Source organism: Oncorhynchus tshawytscha, linkage group LG05 (genome assembly GCF_018296145.1).
Source record: "Oncorhynchus tshawytscha isolate Ot180627B linkage group LG05, Otsh_v2.0, whole genome shotgun sequence".
Classification (NCBI taxonomy): domain Eukaryota; kingdom Metazoa; phylum Chordata; class Actinopteri; order Salmoniformes; family Salmonidae; genus Oncorhynchus; species Oncorhynchus tshawytscha.
Window position 1 is genome coordinate 83,323,066 of NC_056433.1, and position 20,283 is coordinate 83,343,348.

At 48.6% G+C, this 20,283-nt stretch overlaps 1 protein-coding gene across 2 annotated transcripts in view; it reads right to left on the reverse strand.

The window, feature by feature from the left end:
• LOC112251449 (insulin receptor-like) overlaps positions 1 to 20,283 on the reverse strand; it is a 174,797-nt gene that overhangs the window by 117,303 nt on the left and 37,211 nt on the right. For both annotated transcript variants that reach the window (XM_042322551.1, XM_042322550.1), the window contains exon 2: positions 14,959 to 15,501. In XM_042322551.1, the coding sequence (XP_042178485.1) occupies positions 14,959 to 15,501 (543 nt within the window). The remainder of the gene's footprint in view (positions 1 to 14,958; positions 15,502 to 20,283) is intronic.

Here is a 20,283-nt window from a genome sequence, read left to right on the forward strand (position 1 = left end):
CCGAAGGTGTTCGATGGGGTTAAAGTCAGGGCTCTGTGCAGGCCAGTCAAGTTCTTCCACACCAATCTCGACAAACCATTTCTTTATGGACCTCGCTTTGTGCATGGGAGCATTGTCATGCTGAAACAGGAAATGGCCTTCCCCAAACTGTTGCCACAAAGTTGGAAGTACAGAATCTTCTAGAACGTCGTTGTATGCTGTAGCGTTAAGATTTCCCTTCACTGGAACTAAGGGGGTCTAGGCCGAACCATGAAAAACAGCCCCAGACCATTATTCCCCCTCCACCAAACATTAGCGTTGACACTATGCATTGGGGCAGGTAGCATTGTCCTGGCATCCACCAAACCCAGAGTCATCCGTTGGACTGCCAGACGTTGAAAGAAAACGCATTTCCACTGCTCTAGAGTCCTATGGTGGCTTACTTGTGTCAAATCGGCAGTTGGCAACCCATCCCTTATGGGATTCATTGACAAACATCGGGATAATTCAGTGATAATTCTTCTTCCGGCTAAAACTAGATCTTGCCCGCTACATATGAAGTTGGCTCTTTTACAAATGGGGGTCTATGTAAAATACAGCTTGTGGGCGTGGTCGACTGAGTATCTGGCTGAACCACTGGTGGGCAGTGACCCCAGACTAGTGCCTGTCATCAGACAGACAGCCATGTCCTCTCAGCCTACATGTGCCTGCAAGTTCCATCTCAGAGGAGTTCTAGAATGCTTTGTCCTGAGGAGGGAAAAATACAAAATGGCCACCGACTACACTACCATCGTCTACTGGTTGGGCCATGTAGCCTTTTCCTTCCCTTCTGTCCTGTGATGAATGTGCAGGAGCAGGAATGCTGTGTGTACCTGGGAGCAACATTTGAAAAGCATAGCCATGTTTGTTCTCTTCTCTGGACTCAAACTCTTCTCCTTTTCTCACGGTCTACCCGTTTGCAAGCAGCACTCGTCTCGGCCGTGTCCACCTTCCCCCCCTCCTTCCTTCCTTTTTTCCACCCTCGTATGAAAATAAAGTTTAAAAAAAGAAAACCACACTGGGCCACAATGTCAGCGGATGAGAGAGAGCGAGAGACGGAGCCCGCTCAATGTCAGCGGATGAGAGAGAGTGAGAGACGGAGCCCGCTCAATGTCAGCGGATGAGAGAGAACCCGCTCAATGTCAGCGGATGAGAGAGAGCGAGAGACGGAGCCCGCTCAATGTCAGCGGATGAGAGAGAGCGAGAGACGGAGCCCGCTCAATGTCAGCGGATGAGAGAGCGAGAGACGGAGCCCGCTCAATGTCAGCGGATGAGAGAGCGAGAGACGGAGCCCGCTCAATGTCAGCGGATGAGAGCGAGAGACGGAGCCCGCTCAATGTCAGCGGATGAGAGAGAGCCCGCTCAATGTCAGCGGATGAGAGAGCCGAGAGACGGAGCCCGCTCAATGTCAGCGGATGAGAGAGAGCGAGAGACGGAGCCCGCTCAATGTCAGCGGATGAGAGAGCGAGAGACGGAGCCCGCTCAATGTCAGCGGATGAGAGAGCGAGAGACGGAGCCCGCTCAATGTCAGCGGATGAGAGCGAGAGACGGAGCCCGCTCAATGTCAGCGGATGAGAGAGAGCCCGCTCAATGTCAGCGGATGAGAGAGAGCGGAGCCCGCTCAATGTCAGCGGATGAGAGAGCGAGAGACGGAGCCCGCTCAATGTCAGCGGATGAGAGAGCGAGAGAGGAGCCCGCTCAATGTCAGCGGATGAGAGAGAACCCGCTCAATGTCAGCGGATGAGAGAGTGAGAGACGGAGCCCGCTCAATGTCAGCGGATGAGAGAGAGCGAGAGACGGAGCCCGCTCAATGTCAGCGGATGAGAGAGCGAGAGACGGAGCCCGCTCAATGTCAGCGGATGAGAGCGAGAGACGGAGCCCGCTCAATGTCAGCGGATGAGAGCGAGAGACGGAGCCCGCTCAATGTCAGCGGATGAGAGCGAGAGACGGAGCCCGCTCAATGTCAGCGGATGAGAGCGAGAGACGGAGCCCGCTCAATGTCAGCGGATGAGAGAGAGCCCGCTCAATGTCAGCGGATGAGAGAGAGCGAGAGACGGAGCCCGCTCAATGTCAGCGGATGAGAGAGAGCGAGAGACGGAGCCCGCTCAATGTCAGCGGATGAGAGCGAGAGATGGAGCCCGCTCAATGTCAGCGGATGAGAGAGCGAGAGACGGAGCCCGCTCAATGTCAGCGGATGAGAGAGAGCGAGAGACGGAGCCCGCTCAATGTCAGCGGATGAGAGGAGCCCCGCTCAATGTCAGCGGATGAGAGCGAGAGACGGAGCCCGCTCAATGTCAGCGGATGAGAGAGCGAGAGACGGAGCCCGCTCAATGTCAGCGGATGAGAGAGAGCGAGAGACGGAGCCCGCTCAATGTCAGCGGATGAGAGAGAGCGAGAGACGGAGCCCGCTCAATGTCAGCGGATGAGAGCGAGAGACGGAGCCCGCTCAATGTCAGCGGATGAGAGCGAGAGACGGAGCCCGCTCAATGTCAGCGGATGAGAGAGAGCCCGCTCAATGTCAGCGGATGAGAGAGAGCGAGAGACGGAGCCCGCTCAATGTCAGCGGATGGAGAGAGCGAGAGACGGAGCCCGCTCAATGTCAGCGGATGAGAGAGAGCGAGAGACGGAGCCCGCTCAATGTCAGCGGATGAGAGAGAGCGAGAGACGGAGCCCGCTCAATGTCAGCGGATGAGAGCGAGAGACGGAGCCCGCTCAATGTCAGCGGATGAGAGAGCGAGAGACGGAGCCCGCTCAATGTCAGCGGATGAGAGCGAGAGACGGAGCCCGCTCAATGTCAGCGGATGAGAGAGAGCTCATCAGCTGAGACTACATTACATCTGTCACATGAGAGAGAGCAGAAGCTCTAGGGCCTGTTGGATGAGAGAGCGAGACAGCCCGCTTGTCAGCGGATGAGAGCAGACCGATGGCCCGCTCAATGTCAGCGGATGAGAGAGAACCCGCTCAATGTCAGCGGATGAGAGTCACAATGTCAGCGGATGAAAGCGAGACGGAGCCCACTCAATGTCAGCGGATGAGAGAGCGAGAGACGGAGCCCGCTCAATGTCAGCGGATGAGAGAGAGTGAGAGACGGAGCCCGCTAAATGTCAGCGGATGAGAGAGAACCCGCTTTCATGCTAGCCCGCTTGTCAGCGGATGAGTTGTCAGCGGATGAGAGAGCAGTGCGCCCCTCAATGTCAGCGGATGAGAGAGCGAGAGACGGAGCCCGCTCAATGTCAGCAGATGAGCCTAGAGACGGAGCCCGCTCAATGTCAGCGGATGGTTTGTCAGCATGAGAGAGAGCGAGAGACGGAGCCCGCTCAATGTCAGCGGATGAGAGAGAGCGAGAGACGGAGCCCGCTCAATGTCAGCGGATGAGAGAGCGAGAGACGGAGCCCGCTCAATGAAGCGGATGAAGAAGGATGGTCAATGTCAGCGGATGAAGCGAGAGACGGAGCCCGCTCATGTCAGCGGATGAGAGAGAGCCCGCTCAATGTCAGCGGATGAAAAAGACGGAGCCCGCTCAATGTCAGCGGATGAGAGAGAGCGAGAGACGGAGCCCCTGTTGATTGTCAATGAGTGAGAGGTTAGCATGTCTTGAGGAGAGACGGAGCCCGCTATGATATGAGAGCGAAGACGGAGCCCGCTAGCGGATGAGAGCCACCCGCCAATGTTGATTGTAATGAGAGTGAGAGGTTAGCATGTCTTCAGGGATGATGATGAGAGCGAGAGACGGAGCCCGCTAATGTCAGCGGATTGAGAGCGAGAGACGGAGCCTGCTCAATGTCAATGGAGGAGGAGAGATAAAGAGAGGGCACTGATCTAAAGCATGTCTTGTGTGGTTATGATAGAAAATGCAGGACAGAGGGGAGTAGGGGAGAATCCAGTTTCTCATCACTAGACTTTACATCTACATCCAGAAGCTCTAGGGCCTGTGGTAGAGGTTTTTTTCCCAACCGATGGTCACATGTTCAGGAAAAACTCACAAAAGGAACGATAACACAAGCCTGAAAATAAAATAAAAAGCTGCTAACCAGCCCCTGGCTTACTTAGCGCTAATTTGGTGAAGCCAAGAAGGATTAAAAATGCAAAATGTCATTCTTGGGTATGATAAAAATGCTAACCACCCCTGTTATTGTAATGGTGAGAGGTTAGCATGTCTTGGGGGTATGATATAAAATGCTAACCACCCCTGTTATTGTAATGGTGAGAGGTTAGCATGTCTTGGGGGTATGATATAAAATGCTAACCACCCCTGTTATTGTAATGGTGAGAGGTTAGCATGTCTTGGGGGTATGATATAAAATGCTAACCACCCCTGTTAGTGTAATGGTGAGAGGTTAGCATGTCTTGGGGGTATGATCATGGTAGCAGCCACATGAATGTAGAAGTGTTTAGAAACATATCCTATTATTTCTTATTTCTCAATAAAAGTGACTCCAAAACAACACATTGTTTACCATTCATTTCAATTGGGCACAAAATGATCTGAAACACATCCAAAACAAACAGCAAATGTATCCAACAAGTTTGTAGAGTCACTAGTTTGACGTAATCATTGCGTGCTATGGAATTTGGGACCAAATATTAGACATTGACTACTTTAATACACATAAGAGTAATTTGTCCCAATACTTTTGGTCTCCATTGTACATGTAACAGATCACTCCCTATTTCTGGCCGGCAGACAATGACAGGACTGGTTTAAAACTATATATATTTTTGAATGAGTAGGTGTTCTAAAACTTTTTACATTTTGTTTAGGAAATCAGGTGATAAAATGAGCTGAAAAGACGAGTTCCACTTTAAATAAAAATGTATACTTTTCAGTTTTTTGAGATGCCACTTTTTCCAGTTATGAAATTGGAATTTTCATTTTACTTCCGGATTTGACTGCATTCAATTCGAATTCATCCCAAACCTGCTCGGTGATGGGAGGGGGGAGGGGGGTGACAATGGTGCCCTGTGTGGTTGGGTGAGGTGCCTGAAAAACAGCAAAAACAACAAAAGAGCACAGCCCTCCACAGCCGTACGAACTTCGACCTGGAAAGCGCCCTCTGTTGCGCAAGAGACTGTCTATGGGGCCAAACAACATTCACAATAACAGAACACCGTGTGCCATCAGATCACTCTCCCTCCCTCTTTCTTTCTCTCTCTCTCTCTCTCTCTCTCTCTCTCTACCGAGAACATTGCTCTTTTTAATCAGAGGACTTTCCTCCATCTCCCTATCAGGACACCTCAGGTGACAGAAACCTTGTTAAAGGCAGTTACCAAGGCTTCTAAAACAACGTCAAACACTGGCCCACATGTTACTATTTATGAACCCCCCCATCCCCCCCTTCTGGTCTGGAACCAATCTAAAGCTATTCACAAAAGACCAGAGGACATTACTGGAACAAACCTAAAGCTATTCACAAAGACCAGAGGACGTTACTGGAACAAACCTAAAGCTATTCACAAAAGACCAGAGGACGTTACTGGAACAAACCTAAAGCTATTCACAAAAGACCAGAGGACGTTACTGGAACAAACCTAAAGCTATTCACAAAGACCAGAGGACGTTACTGGAACAAACCTAAAGCTATTCACAAAGACCAGAGGACGTTACTGGAACAAAATAATAGAAAATTCCATCACTCTTTACTAAAAAAATTTAAAAAAAATAAGTGTATTTAACTAGGCAAGTCAGTTAAGAACAAATTGTTATTTACAACATGCAATAAGATTTTACTGAGTTACAGTTCATATAAGGAAATCAGTCAATAGAAATCAATTAATTAGACCCTAATCTAAGGTTTCACAAGACTGGGAATACAGATATGCATCTGTTGATCACAGATACCTTAAAAAGGCAGGGGCTTGGATCAGAAAACCAGTCAGTAGCCTCAACCAGTCAGTTAGCATGTCTTGGGGGTATGATATACATTGCTAACCTCCCCGGTTAGTGTAATGGTGAGAGGTTAGCATGTCTTGGGGGTATGATATAAAATGCTAACCTCTCCTGTTATGGTAATGGTGAGGAGGTTAGCATGTCTTAGGGGTATGATATTTGCGAGTCTGTAGCTTTCATTATTCAGGATTCATTCATGACTATCTGTAATCATGGTAGCATCCACATTAATGTAGACATTTTAAACATATTCTATTCTTATTTACAATAAAAGTGACTCCAAAATGACACAACACATTATTTACCATTAATTTCTATTGGGCACAAAATAACCGGAAACAAACCAACACATTTCTAGAATCACAAGCTTGATGTCGTCATTGTATGCTATGAATTTGGGACCAAATCCTACAATTTCGACTACTTTAGTACACATTAAAGCAAATTTGTCCCAATACCTTTGGGGGGGGACTATGTACAGAAATTGCTGTAATTTCTTAACGGTTCCCCCGATATGGATGAAAATACCCTCAAATTAAAGCTGGCGGTTTGCACTTTATCCTCATAGTCATTGTTTGATTTCAAAATCAAAAGTGATGGAGCGTAGAGCAAAAAAATACAAAATACAAAGAGTCACTGTCCCAATACTTGGAGCTCACTGAACACATGGAGAAACACCACGCCAGCGCCATTCAATCAACCAGAAAACCCACGACGACTAGCGACAGCTTGTAAAACCAGAGGAAATTGCACCCTGAGCAAAACCTACTAGAAGAATGACCTCCTCCACGCTAGCTAGGCTACCTGCCCGTTATCGTACAGAAACAGACGGCGCTGCCTGGCCAATGAATGTCACTTCTCATCAGTCTACTGATGACCAAGGACTATTTTAAAATGACATTTGTTCCTTTAGCATCTTCTTCCAACTGCCACACACTCAAAACACTTCGTCTACATCCCAAATAGAACCATATTCCCTATTTAGTGCACTACTTTTGACCAGGGCCCATAGGGAAGTGCACTATATAGAGTATAGGGTGCCATTTGGGATTAAGAGGATAGTTTCCATCTCCTGTGGATATTAAGTGGTCTCTGTGATGTGAGGTGGAAACATGGTTGAGCCATAGCAGCACTTAGTTACTACTCTAGTCCAGGCACTGTACTGACTGAACACAGTGATAAACACCACAATTACTACAGGAGTTTAGTTAGCCACTACAGGAGTTTAGTTAGCCACTACAGGAGTTTAGTTAGCCACTACAGGAGTTTAGTTAGCCACTACAGAGTTTCCACTCAGCCATTAAGTTTAAAGCTCCATCTAATGTACTGTACCTCCACGTGTGGAAGTCTTCTTTCACAGAGAGACACAGAGAGAGAGACAGAGAGAGAGAGACACAGAGAGAGAGACACAGAAAGAGAGACACAGAAAGAGAGAGAGAGAGAGAGACGAGCTGTATGTGTGCATAACTGTTGGTACATTGCGCAACCACGCAAGTAAATAGCACCCCGCCCTCCATTAGTTACATGAGGTGCCTTTCAGGAGTCAAAGACAAACTCGTCTAGTACTGCTCCAGAGCGGTAGAGGACGTAATGCAGGAAATGTGGAGGGGTATTGGGCAATGGTGGAGGGGTAGATAGAACACGTGTCAGATGAAAGGAGGAAACGGGAGCTCTCTCGCTCTCTCCTTGGCTGAGGAGACACACTGTCACACACACACACACACACACACACACACCTCGCTGTACATGCGAGAGGCATTGCATAATGTTTTAGAAATGGCTCCAGCGTTACCGTACACCGCTTGACTAAACTAGTGCCCATCACATGATGGGGAGAAGACTGCTGCTGCCCTTTCCCTAGCCAGGGACACCACTCTCTCATAGTGACACTGCCCTTTCCCTAGCCAGGGACACCACTCTACTAGTGACACTGCCCTTTCCCTAGCCAGGGACACCACTCTCTCATAGTGACGCTGCCCTTTCCCTAGCCAGGGACACCACTCTCTCATAGTGACGCTGCCCTTTCCCTAAAGCCAGGGACACCACTCTCTCATAGTGACGCTGCCCTTTCCCTAGCCAGGGCCACCACTCTCTCATAGTGACGCTGCCCTTTCCCTAGCCAGGGACACCACTCTCTCATAGTGACGCTGCCCTTTCCCTAAAGCCAGGGACACCACTCTCTCATAGTGACGCTGCCCTTTCCCTAAAGCCAGGGACACCACTCTCTCATAGTGACGCTGCCCTTTCCCTAGCCAGGGACACCACACTCTCATAGTGACGCTGCCCTTTCCCTAGCCAGGGACACCACACTCTCATAGTGACGCTGCCCTTTACCTAGCCAGGGACACCACACTCTCATAGTGACGCTGCCCTTTCCCTAGCCAGGGACACCACTCTCTCATAGTGACGCTGCCCTTTCCCTAGCCAGGACACCACACTCTCAGTGACGCTGCCCTTTCCCTAGCCAGGGACACCACACTCTCATAGTGACGCTGCCCTTTCCCTAGCCAGGGACACCACACTCACATAGTGACGCTGCCCTTTCCCTAGCCAGGGACACCACACTCTCATAGTGACGCTGCCCTTTCCCTAGCCAGGGACACCACACTCTCATAGTGACGCTGCCCTTTACCTAGCCAGGGACACCACACTCTCATAGTGACGCTGCCCTTTCCCTAGCCAGGGACACCACTCTCTCATAGTGACGCTGCCCTTTCCCTAGCCAGGGACACCACACTCTCAGTGACGCTGCCCTTTCCCTAGCCAGGGACACCACACTCTCATAGTGACGCTGCCCTTTCCTAGCCAGGGACACCACACTCTCATAGTGACGCTGCCCTTTCCCTAGCCAGGGACACCACTCTCTCATAGTGACGCTGCCCTTTCCTAGCCAGGGACACCACACTCTCAGTGACGCTGCCCTTTCCCTAGCCAGGGACACCACACTCTCATAGTGACGCTGCCCTTTCCCTAGCCAGGGACACCACACTCACATAGTGACGCTGCCCTTTCCCTAGCCAGGGACACCACACTCTCATAGTGACGCTGCCCTTTCCCTAGCCAGGGACACCACACTCTCATAGTGACGCTGCCCTTTACCTAGCCAGGGACACCACACTCTCATAGTGACGCTGCCCTTTCCCTAGCCAGGGACACCACACTCTCAGTGACGCTGCCCTTTCCCTAGCCAGGGACACCACACTCTCATAGTGACGCTGCCCTTTCCCTAGCCAGGGACACCACACTCTCATAGTGACGCTGCCCTTTCCCTAGCCAGGGACACCACACTCTCATAGTGACGCTGCCCTTTCCCTAGCCAGGGACACCACTCTCTCATAGTGACGCTGCCCTTTCCCTAGCCAGGGACACCACTCTCTCATAGTGACGCTGCCCTTTCCCTAGCCAGGGACACCACACTCTCAGTGACGCTGCCCTTTCCCTAGCCAGGGACACCACACTCTCATAGTGACGCTGCCCTTTCCCTAGCCAGGGACACCACTCTCTCATAGTGACGCTGCCCTTTCCCTAGCCAGGGACACCACACTCTCATAGTGACGCTGCCCTTTCCCTAGCCAGGGACACCACACTCTACTAGTGACGCTGCCCTTTCCCTAGCCAGGGACACCACTCTCTCTAGTGACGCTGCCCTTTCCCTAGCCAGGGACACCACTCTCTACTAGTGACGCTGCCCTTTCCCTAGCCAGGGACACCACACTCTCATAGTGACGCTGCCCTTTCCCTAGCCAGGGACACCACACTCTCATAGTGACGCTGCCCTTTCCCTAGCCAGGGACACCACACTCTCATAGTGACGCTGCCCTTTCCCTAGCCAGGGACACCACTCTCTCATAGTGACGCTGCCCTTTCCCTAGCCAGGGACACCACACTCTCAGTGACGCTGCCCTTTCCCTAGCCAGGGACACCACACTCTCATAGTGACGCTGCCCTTTCCCTAGCCAGGGACACCACTCTCTCATAGTGACGCTGCCCTTTCCCTCTCAGTGACGCTGCCCTTTCCCTAGCCAGGGACACCACACTCTCATAGTGACGCTGCCCTTTCCCTAGCCAGGGACACCACACTCTCATAGTGACGCTGCCCTTTCCCTAGCCAGGGACACCACACTCTCATAGTGACGCTGCCCTTTCCCTAGCCAGGGACACCACTCTCTCATAGTGACGCTGCCCTTTCCCTAGCCAGGGACACCACTCTCTCATAGTGACGCTGCCCTTTCCCTAGCCAGGGACACCACACTCTCAGTGTGACGCTGCCCTTTCCCTAGCCAGGGACACCACACTCTCATAGTGACGCTGCCCTTTCCCTAGCCAGGGACACCACACTCTCATAGTGACGCTGCCCTTTCCCTAGCCAGGGACACCACACTCTACTAGTGACGCTGCCCTTTCCCTAGCCAGGGACACCACTCTCTCATAGTGACGCTGCCCTTTCCCTAGCCAGGGACACCACACTCTCATAGTGACGCTGCCCTTTCCCTAGCCAGGGACACCACACTCTCATAGTGACGCTGCCCTTTCCCTAGCCAGGGACACCACACTCTCATAGTGACGCTGCCCTTTCCCTAGCCAGGGACACCACACTCTCAGTGACGCTGCCCTTTCCAGCCAGGGACACCACACTCTCATAGTGACGCTGCCCTTTCCCTAGCCAGGGACACCACACTCTCATAGTGACGCTGCCCTTTCCCTAGCCAGGGACACCACACTCTCATAGTGACGCTGCCCTTTCCCTAGCCAGGGACACCACTCTCTCATAGTGACGCTGCCCTTTCCCTAGCCAGGGACACCACACTCTCATAGTGACGCTGCCCTTTCCCTAGCCAGGGACACCACTCTCTCATAGTGACGCTGCCCTTTCCCTAGCCAGGGAGGCCACTCTCTACTAGTGATGGGGGACAAAAATTGATAGTTACACATCACAATATATTTTTTGGGATGATATTATTTTGACATTTGACTCAAAGTATTGATTTTTTTCATCATTTTTTTGCTACTGTAGGTAATATAATCATAGCTTGTTTTCTAATAGCTTGTTTTCCCCATCTTTTAAGATAGAGACACTGTTTCCAGAACTTTGATTTCCCTGAATGATCAAAACTCATGTTCTCATGGTTCTCTCACCTCTTTGCAACAGACATATAGTGAGCAATATGTTTGCATCATCAAATCGCAATACATATGCAGTAGATTCGTGAGAATCACAATACCAATACCTCAGTATGGTGATAATATGGTATGGTGATAATATGGTATGGTGAGGTCCCTCAGTATGGTGATAATATGGTATGGTGATAATATGGTATGGTGAGGTCCCTCAGTATGGTGATAATATGGTATGGTGATAATATGGTATGGTGAGGTCCCTCAGTATGGTGGTAATATGGTATGGTGATAATATGGTATGATAATATGGTATGATGTCCCTCAGTATGGTGATAATATGGTATGGTGATGTCTCTCAGTATGGTGGTAATATGGTATGGTGATAATATGGTATGGTGATGTCCCTCAGTATGGTGATAATATGGTATGGTGATGTCCCTCAGTATGGTAATATGGTATGGTGATGTCCCTCAGTATGGTAATATGGTATGGTGATGTCCCCTCAGTATGGTAATATGGTATGGTGATGTCCCTCAGTATGGTGATATGGTATAGTGATGTCCCTCAGTATGGTGATATGGTATGGTGGTAATATGGTATGGTGATAATATGGTATGGTGATGTCCCTCAGTATGGTGATAATATGGTATGGTGATAATATGGTATGGTGATGTCCCTCAGTATGGTGATAATATGGTATGGTGATGTCCCTCAGTATGGTGATAATATGGTATGGTGATGTCCCTCAGTATGGTGATATGGTATGGTGGTAATATGGTATGGTGAGGTCCCTCAGTATGGTGATAATATGGTATGGTGATAATATGGTATGGTGATGTCCCTCAGTATGGTGATAATATGGTATGGTGAGGTCCCTCAGTATGGTGATAATATGGTATGGTGATGTCCCTGGCATTTCCCAGCCCTACTCTCTCACTGCCTCAATCTCTCCCTCTCATTTGTTCACTCATTAGCCACTACGCTAGCTAGAATCCCTCTATAGCAGCTTCCCTCTGGAGAGTAAAGGTCTCTTTTTAAGACCCTGTGTCATACTTTACATGTTGTGATATTTTTTTAACAGCATATTTAAAAAATAAAGTATAAGCTATCATTAATGGTTCTGACTGACGTAGGCCTGTTAGATTCTAGTGTTCATTACACACACAACAAGATGGAAGAATAGAATCAAAGAAAGAATGGTAGAGAATTCTTCAAATAATTGATTCCTATATTTTCGGAGACATTCAGTTCGTTGTGGAGGGAGGCGGGGGCTAAGAGATATATAAGAACAGACACGACACAGAGCTGTAATCGGGAATGAATGTGAAAATGTAAATAGGGCCGTTGAGGTTGTTAAATACTTTGAACACTAGTCTGAGCCCTAGAAACAACAACAGACGCTAACAATCCCCTTCGCAAAATAATAACCATTCTCAGTGCCTTACAATAGCAGCCATTTTGTCTCTCTCTGCACCGGGAAAGCTGACTGTTACTAGTAGGGCTGGTTATTGCCAGGGACCTCGCGATACAATATCGCAATACGATATGTATTGCGATTCGATACTGTGATTTTTTTTTTTTTCCTCGATTCGATGTTCCAAACATATTGTTCACCATATGTTCTCTGCAGAGGGACAAGAGAGACACAAGGTTTGATCAGTCATGGAAATAAAAGTGCTGAAAACACATTGGCTCCGTATTTAAAAAGATGACGAAGAACAAGCTATGAAGGACAAATGTTGAAGTTTTGGCGCAGCCAAATAGCTCAATAATTGTGCGACATTGCCATAACTATAAGATTAAATACATCATCAAAAACAATGGCCCGACATGTTAACTAGGAGTTAACTTCGCGCATCACTAGTTACTAGCTTGTGTTAGACAGACAGTTACTAGCTTGTGTTTGACTTTATTTCATAGGATTTCCATTAGCTGATGCCAAGACGTAAGCTAATCTTCCTGAGGTCCAGCAAACACACAATAGCATATACTAGTTGAGTGAACTAGCCTGTGTTCCAACAGACAGATACTAGTTGAGTGAACTAGCCTGTGTTCCAACAGACCGATACTAGTTGAGTGAACTAGCCTGTGTTCCAACAGACCGATACTAGTTGAGTGAACTAGCTGGTGTTCCAACAGACAGATACTAGTTGAGTGAACTAGCCTGTGTTCTAACAGACAGATACTAGTTGAGTGAACTAGCCTGTGTTCCAACAGATACTAGTTGAGTGAACTAGCCTGTGTTCCAACAGATACTAGTTGAGTGAACTCAAATCTAATCTATTTGTCACATGCGCCGAATACAACAGGTGTACAACAGGTATAGTAGACCTTACCGTGAAATGCTTACTTACAAGCCCTTAACCAACAACACTGTTTAAAAACAAAAAAATTTTTTTTACTGTAGTATAAGTAACACAATAAAATAACAATAACGAGGATATATACAAGGGGTACCCGGTACCGAGTCAATGTGCGGGTGTACAGGTTAGTCTTTTTGTGCATGTAGGTAGGGGTAAAGTGACTACGCATAGACAAACAGCGAGTAGCAACAGTGTAAAAATAAAACTGATTCTTACAGACACACGAACAAACTGACTCATACACACACACACCAATCCGTCATATAAACTGACACACACACACACCGATCCATCATATAAACTGACTCACACACACACCAATCCGTCATATAAACTGACACACACACACACACTGATCCGTCATATAAACTGACACACACACACTGATCCGTCATATAAACTGACACATATAAACTGACACACACACACTGATCCATCATATAAACTGACACACACACACTGATCCATCATATAAACTGACACACACACTGATCCATAATATAAACTGACTCACACACACACACCGATCCATCATATAAACTGACTCACACACACACCGATCCATCATATAAACTGACACAGACACACTGATCCATCATATAAACTGACACACACACACACACTGATCCGTCATATAAACTGACACATATAAACTGACTCACACACACTGATCCATCATATAAACTGACTCACACACCGATCCGTCATATAAACTGACACACACACACACACACTGATCCGTCATATAAACTGACACACACACACTGATCCATCATATAAACTGACACACACACACTGATCCGTCATATAAACTGACATATATAAACTGACCCGTCATATAAACTGACAGATATAAACTGACTCACACACACTGATCCATCATATAAACTCACACACACACACACCGATCCGTCACACTGAGAAGAGAGGGGATGACAGCAGAGGAGCGCCCAGGCTGCACCTTACCACATCAAATGCATTTTCACTATCCAATGATAGTGTGCTTGATAACTTTAAATTGCAAACTAGGTATTCCCCCCCTCCCCTCCTCCCAGGTGGGGAGTCGGCATAACCCGTGGCGTACTATAGAAAGAACAATGTTCCCTCGCTGTTATGAACATGATTCATCCGAATGAAATCTCTCATCCACGATCGTCTGTCTGCCGCTCTCTCATCCACCCTGAAACCTAAACAGACAGACACCTCCAGAGACGACTTCCTGCTTTACACGAGGTGAAATGACGACAGAGGAGAAGTCAAGACATCCAGAGGCAGAGTTCAAGTTCTCCTATAGGTAACAATATATAACCTGATATCAATCTACAAGTCGACATGGGTAACACGGATTCAATTGGATGAAAATGCCAAGCACACCGGCATGCACCTTCATAGATTCACATTATGCCAACTGAACATATGGCACATATCAGGAATGGAACTCGAAAGAAAACAGAGTGGGGCTACTAATGTTTGAGATATCAACATATCTATTCAGTACTCTGTATTGGGTGTTCTTTAGCAGACGGAGAAACAATTTTAATTTTATTTTAAATACTTTTAAAAAAGACTTACTTCTCTGGCAGTGGTTCTGAGTCCAGCAGCGCTCTCCAAATTGTCCGTTGATGGTGGTCTGTGGGCAGGTGGTCTTCCCCTGGGCCGTGCCCGGACACACGTCCCCACACTCCTGGTTGTTCTTATTGGACACGATGTAGTTGTCCTCCACCGTGTCCAGAATCTTGGACCAGTCCAGGGTGGAGAGGTAGCAGAGGTCCGGGTTCTTCTCCAACCTCACGGCTCCTCTAGTGATGTTCATGAGGCTGTGGAGCCCCAACTCCTTCAGGTGCACCATCTCAAACAGAACCAGGGCGTAGTTGAAGAACAGGTTGTTGCCTCGGATCACCGTCAGGTTGGGGAACAGGTCGCTGAGGGATTCCAGACCGTAGACCCTGAACAGGAGGAGGAAGTCGGTGACCACGGTCAGCTTGGGGTAGCTGATTCCCCTAAAGTCCTCAGTCTTGAACATGAGGAGGATCTTCAAGTGGCCCTCGATCACCGTGCAGTTCTCTAACAACTGCAGGTTGGTCACGTTGTTACGGATGTCTTTACTCTGACAGACTGGAGAAAGGGAGAAAAGGAGACATGTCAGTAGCCATCTTGATAAGCACTTGGTTAATTGAATGACAGAAATGTAACTGATTCAAGACAAGAACATAAAAATAAGTTGCAGTAACATCGGTTAGTGTTGGTTTTAAGACACACGGATGAGTGTAAAATTAAAAATAAAAGAATACAAGCGGGAGATAGCGTCATTGCCTTCTCTCTTCCAGCTACAACCATGATACACTAATATTTTACACACAAGAGAATCAAGCCATTCATAGGGCCGCTGCATTCTCTTAGATCGCTACTGTACAGCACCACTCGGACTGGACTGGATTTCCCCTCAGTGATGTCACTCATACCTGAAATGTGTGTTATTTCATAGTTTTGATGTCTTCACTATTATTCTACAATATATATATATATATATAAATAGCAGAAATGTATGTATATATGTAAACAATCACATTTCTTTAAATGTATCTTCCTTCTTCCTTCCTTCCTTCCTTCCTTCCTTCCTTGCATCTTCCTTCTTCCTTTAAATGAATCTTCCTTACCCTACCACCCCTCCCTTAATTGGAGTAAACTAGGGATAATGGTAATGCTAGGAATAAAAAGCCTGGAAGGCAATTTTTCATAATCTATACTGAAAAACAAATATGAACGCAACATGTAAAGTGTCGGTCCCACGTTTCGGTAGCTGAAATAAAAAGATCTCAGAAATGTTACATACAAGCACAAAAATCGTATTACTCTCAAATGTTGTGCACAAATGTGTTTACATCCCTGTTAGTGAGCATTTCTCTCTTGCCAAGATAATCCATCCACCTGACAGGTGTGGCATATCAAGAAGCTGATTAAACAGCATGATCATTACACAGGTGCACCTTGTGCTGCGGACGGAAAAAAAGGCCACCCTTAAATGTGAAGTTGTGTCACACAACACAATACCACAGATGTCTCAAGTTGAGTGTGCAATTGGCATGCTGACTGCAGGAATGTCCACTAGAGCTATTGCCAGATAATGAGATATTCATTTCTCTACTATAAGCCGCCTCTCCTACGGCATTTTAGAGAATGTGGCAGTACGTCCAACCAGCCTCACAACTGCAGACCATGTGTAACCACGCCAACCCAGTACCTACACATCTGGCTGCTTCACCTGCTGGGTTCGTCTGAGACCAGACACCTGAACAGCTGATGAAACTGCACAACCAAAGAATTTCTGCACAAACTGTCAGAAACCATCTCAGGGAAGCACATCTGCGAGCTCATCGCCCTCACCGGGGTCTTGACCTGACTGCAGTTCAGCGTCATAACCGACTTCAGTGGGCAAATGTTAACCTTCAATAGCCACTGGCACGTTGGAGAAGTGTCCTCTTCATGGATGATTCCTGTTTTCAACTGTACTGGGTAGATGGCAGACAGCGTGTATGGCGTCAAGTGGGCGAGCGGTTTGCTGATGTCAACGTTGTGACCAGAGTGCCCCATGGTGGGGTTATGGTATGGGCAGGCATAAGCTACAGACAACGAACAAAATGACATTTTATGGAAGGCAATTTGAATGCACAGTGATACCGTGGAGGAGATCCTCAAGCCCTTTAACCTGCCGCCATCACCTCACGTTTCAGCATGATAAATGAACGATCCTTTGTCGCATCTGTACACAAATCCTGGAAGCTGAAAATAAACCCAGTTCTTCCATGGCCTGCACACTCACCAGACCTGTCAACCACTGAGCATGTTCGGGATGCTCTGGATCGACGTGTACGACAGCGTGTTCCAGTTGCCACCAATATCCAGCTACGTCTCACAGCCATTGAAGAGGAAGTGGGGCAACATTCCACAATCAACAGCCTGATCAACTCTAGGCGAAGGAGATGTGTCACGCTGCACGAGGTAAATGATGGTCACACAAGATACTGACTGGTTTTCTGATCCAGGCCCCTACCTTTTTTTTTAAAGGTTTCTGTGACCAACAGATGCATATCTGTATTCCCAGTCATGTGAAATCCATAGATTAGGGCCTAATGAATTTATTTCAATTGACTGATTTCCTTTATATGAACTGTAGTTCAGTAATTGTTCAATGTTACATTGATGTTTTTGTTCAGTGAGGCTGAGCTGGGCACACTGTTGTGTTGATGGGGATGGAAGGAATGGAGAATTCATTATCACAGAAAGATCATCTTCAATGTATTTCACATTCGTGATATAACAATTGCCCACTAAGATGAAGACACTGATTCAAGGTGGTACACTATACATACACACACCCCCCCCAGTACACACACCAACCCTCCGTACACAAGTACACACCAGTAAGCAGACCCCCAGTACACACACACACACACACACACACACACACCCAACCCCAGTACACACATTCCCTCCCGTACACAAATCAAATCAAATTTATTTATAAAGCCCTTCTTACATCAGCTGATATCTCAAAGTGCTTTACAGAAACCCAGCCTAAAACCACAAACAGCAAGCAACGCAGGTGTAGAAGCACGGTGGCTAGGAAAAACTCCCTAGAAAGGCCAGAACCTAGGAAGAAACCTAGAGAGGAACCAGGCTGTGGGGGGTGGCCAGTCCTCTTCTGGCTGTGGTGGGTAGAGATTATAACAGAACATGGCCAAGATGTTCAAATGTTCATAAATGACCAACAGGGTCAAATAATAATAATCACAGTGTTTATCGAGGGTTCAACAGATCAGCACCTCAGGAGTAAATATCAGTTGGCTTTTCATAGCCGATCATTCAGAGTATCTCTACCGCTCCTGCCGTCTCTAGAGAGTTGAAAACAGCAGGTCTGGGACAGGTAGCACGTCCGGTGAACACCCCCCCAGTACACACACACACACACCACTGTACACACACACACCCATACCCCAGTACACACACTACACCCAAGTACACACACAGCCCCCAGTACACATCCACCCACACCCCAATACACACCCACCCCAGTACAAACACATACCGCAGTACACACACTACACCCACCAGTGAACACCCACACACACACCAGTACGCACACACACCCACCCACACCCCAATACACACCCACCCCAGTACAAAAACACACACACACACACACCCCAGTATACACCAGAACACACCCACACCCCAGTATACACCCACCCCGGTACAAACACATACACACATACCGCAGTACACACACTACACCCACCAGTGAACACCCACACACACACACCAGTACACACACACCCGTACACACACACCCACCCACCAGTACACACCCACACCAGTACAAACACAACCAGTGCACACACACACAAACACACCTACACCAGTACACCCACACCAGTACACACACCCACCCACCAGTACACACACACACACACACACACCAGTACACACACGCACCAGTACAGACACGCACACACACACACACACACACACACACACCAGTACACACACCCACACACGTACACACCCACCTACCAGTACATACCCCCACACCAGTACACACACACATCCACCAGTACACACACCCACCAGTACACACACACACACACACACACACACACACAACCACTACACACCCACCCACCAGTACACACCCACCCACCAGTACACACCCACCCACCAGTACACACCCACCCACCAGTACGCACACCCACACCAGTACACGCCCACCCACCAGTACGCACACCCACACCAGTACACGCCCACCCACCAGTACACACACACACACACACACACACACACACACACACACAACCACTACACACCCACCCACCAGTACACACACACAAACACCAGTACACACCCACCCACCAGTACACACCCACACCAGTACACACACACATCCACCAGTACACACACCCACCAGTACACACACACACACACACACACACACACACACACACACACACACCACTACACACCCACCCACCAGTACACACACACAAACACCAGTACACACCCACCCACCAGTACACACCCACCCACCAGTACGCACACCCACACCAGTACACGCCCACCCACCAGTACGCACACCCACACCAGTACACGCCCACCCACCAGTACACACACACACACGCCTACACACACGCCCACCCACCAGTACACACACACACACACACACACACACACACACACACACGCCCACCCACCAGTACACACACACACGCCCACCCACACCCACGCCCACCCACCAGTACACACACCCACCAGTACACACACACGCCCACCCACCAGTACACACACACACACACACACACACACCCACCAGTACACACACACACCCACCAGTACACACACACACGCCCACCCACCAGTACACACACACACGCCCACCCACCAGTACACACACACACACACGCCCACCCACCAGTACACACACACACACACACGCCCACCCACCAGTACACACACACACACACGCCCACCCACCAGTACACACACACACACACGCCCACCCACCAGTACACACACACACACACGCCCACCCACCAGTACACACACACACACACCCCACCCACCAGTACACACACACACGCCCACCCACCAGTACACACACACACACGCCCACCCACCAGTACACACACACACACGCCCACCCACCAGTACACACACACACACGCCCACCCACCAGTACACACACACACACACACGCCCACCCACCAGTACACACACACACACCCACCCACCAGTACACACACACACACGCCCACCAGTACACACACACACACACACACACGCCCACCCACCAGTACACACACACACACACACACACGCCCACCCACCAGTACACACACACACGCC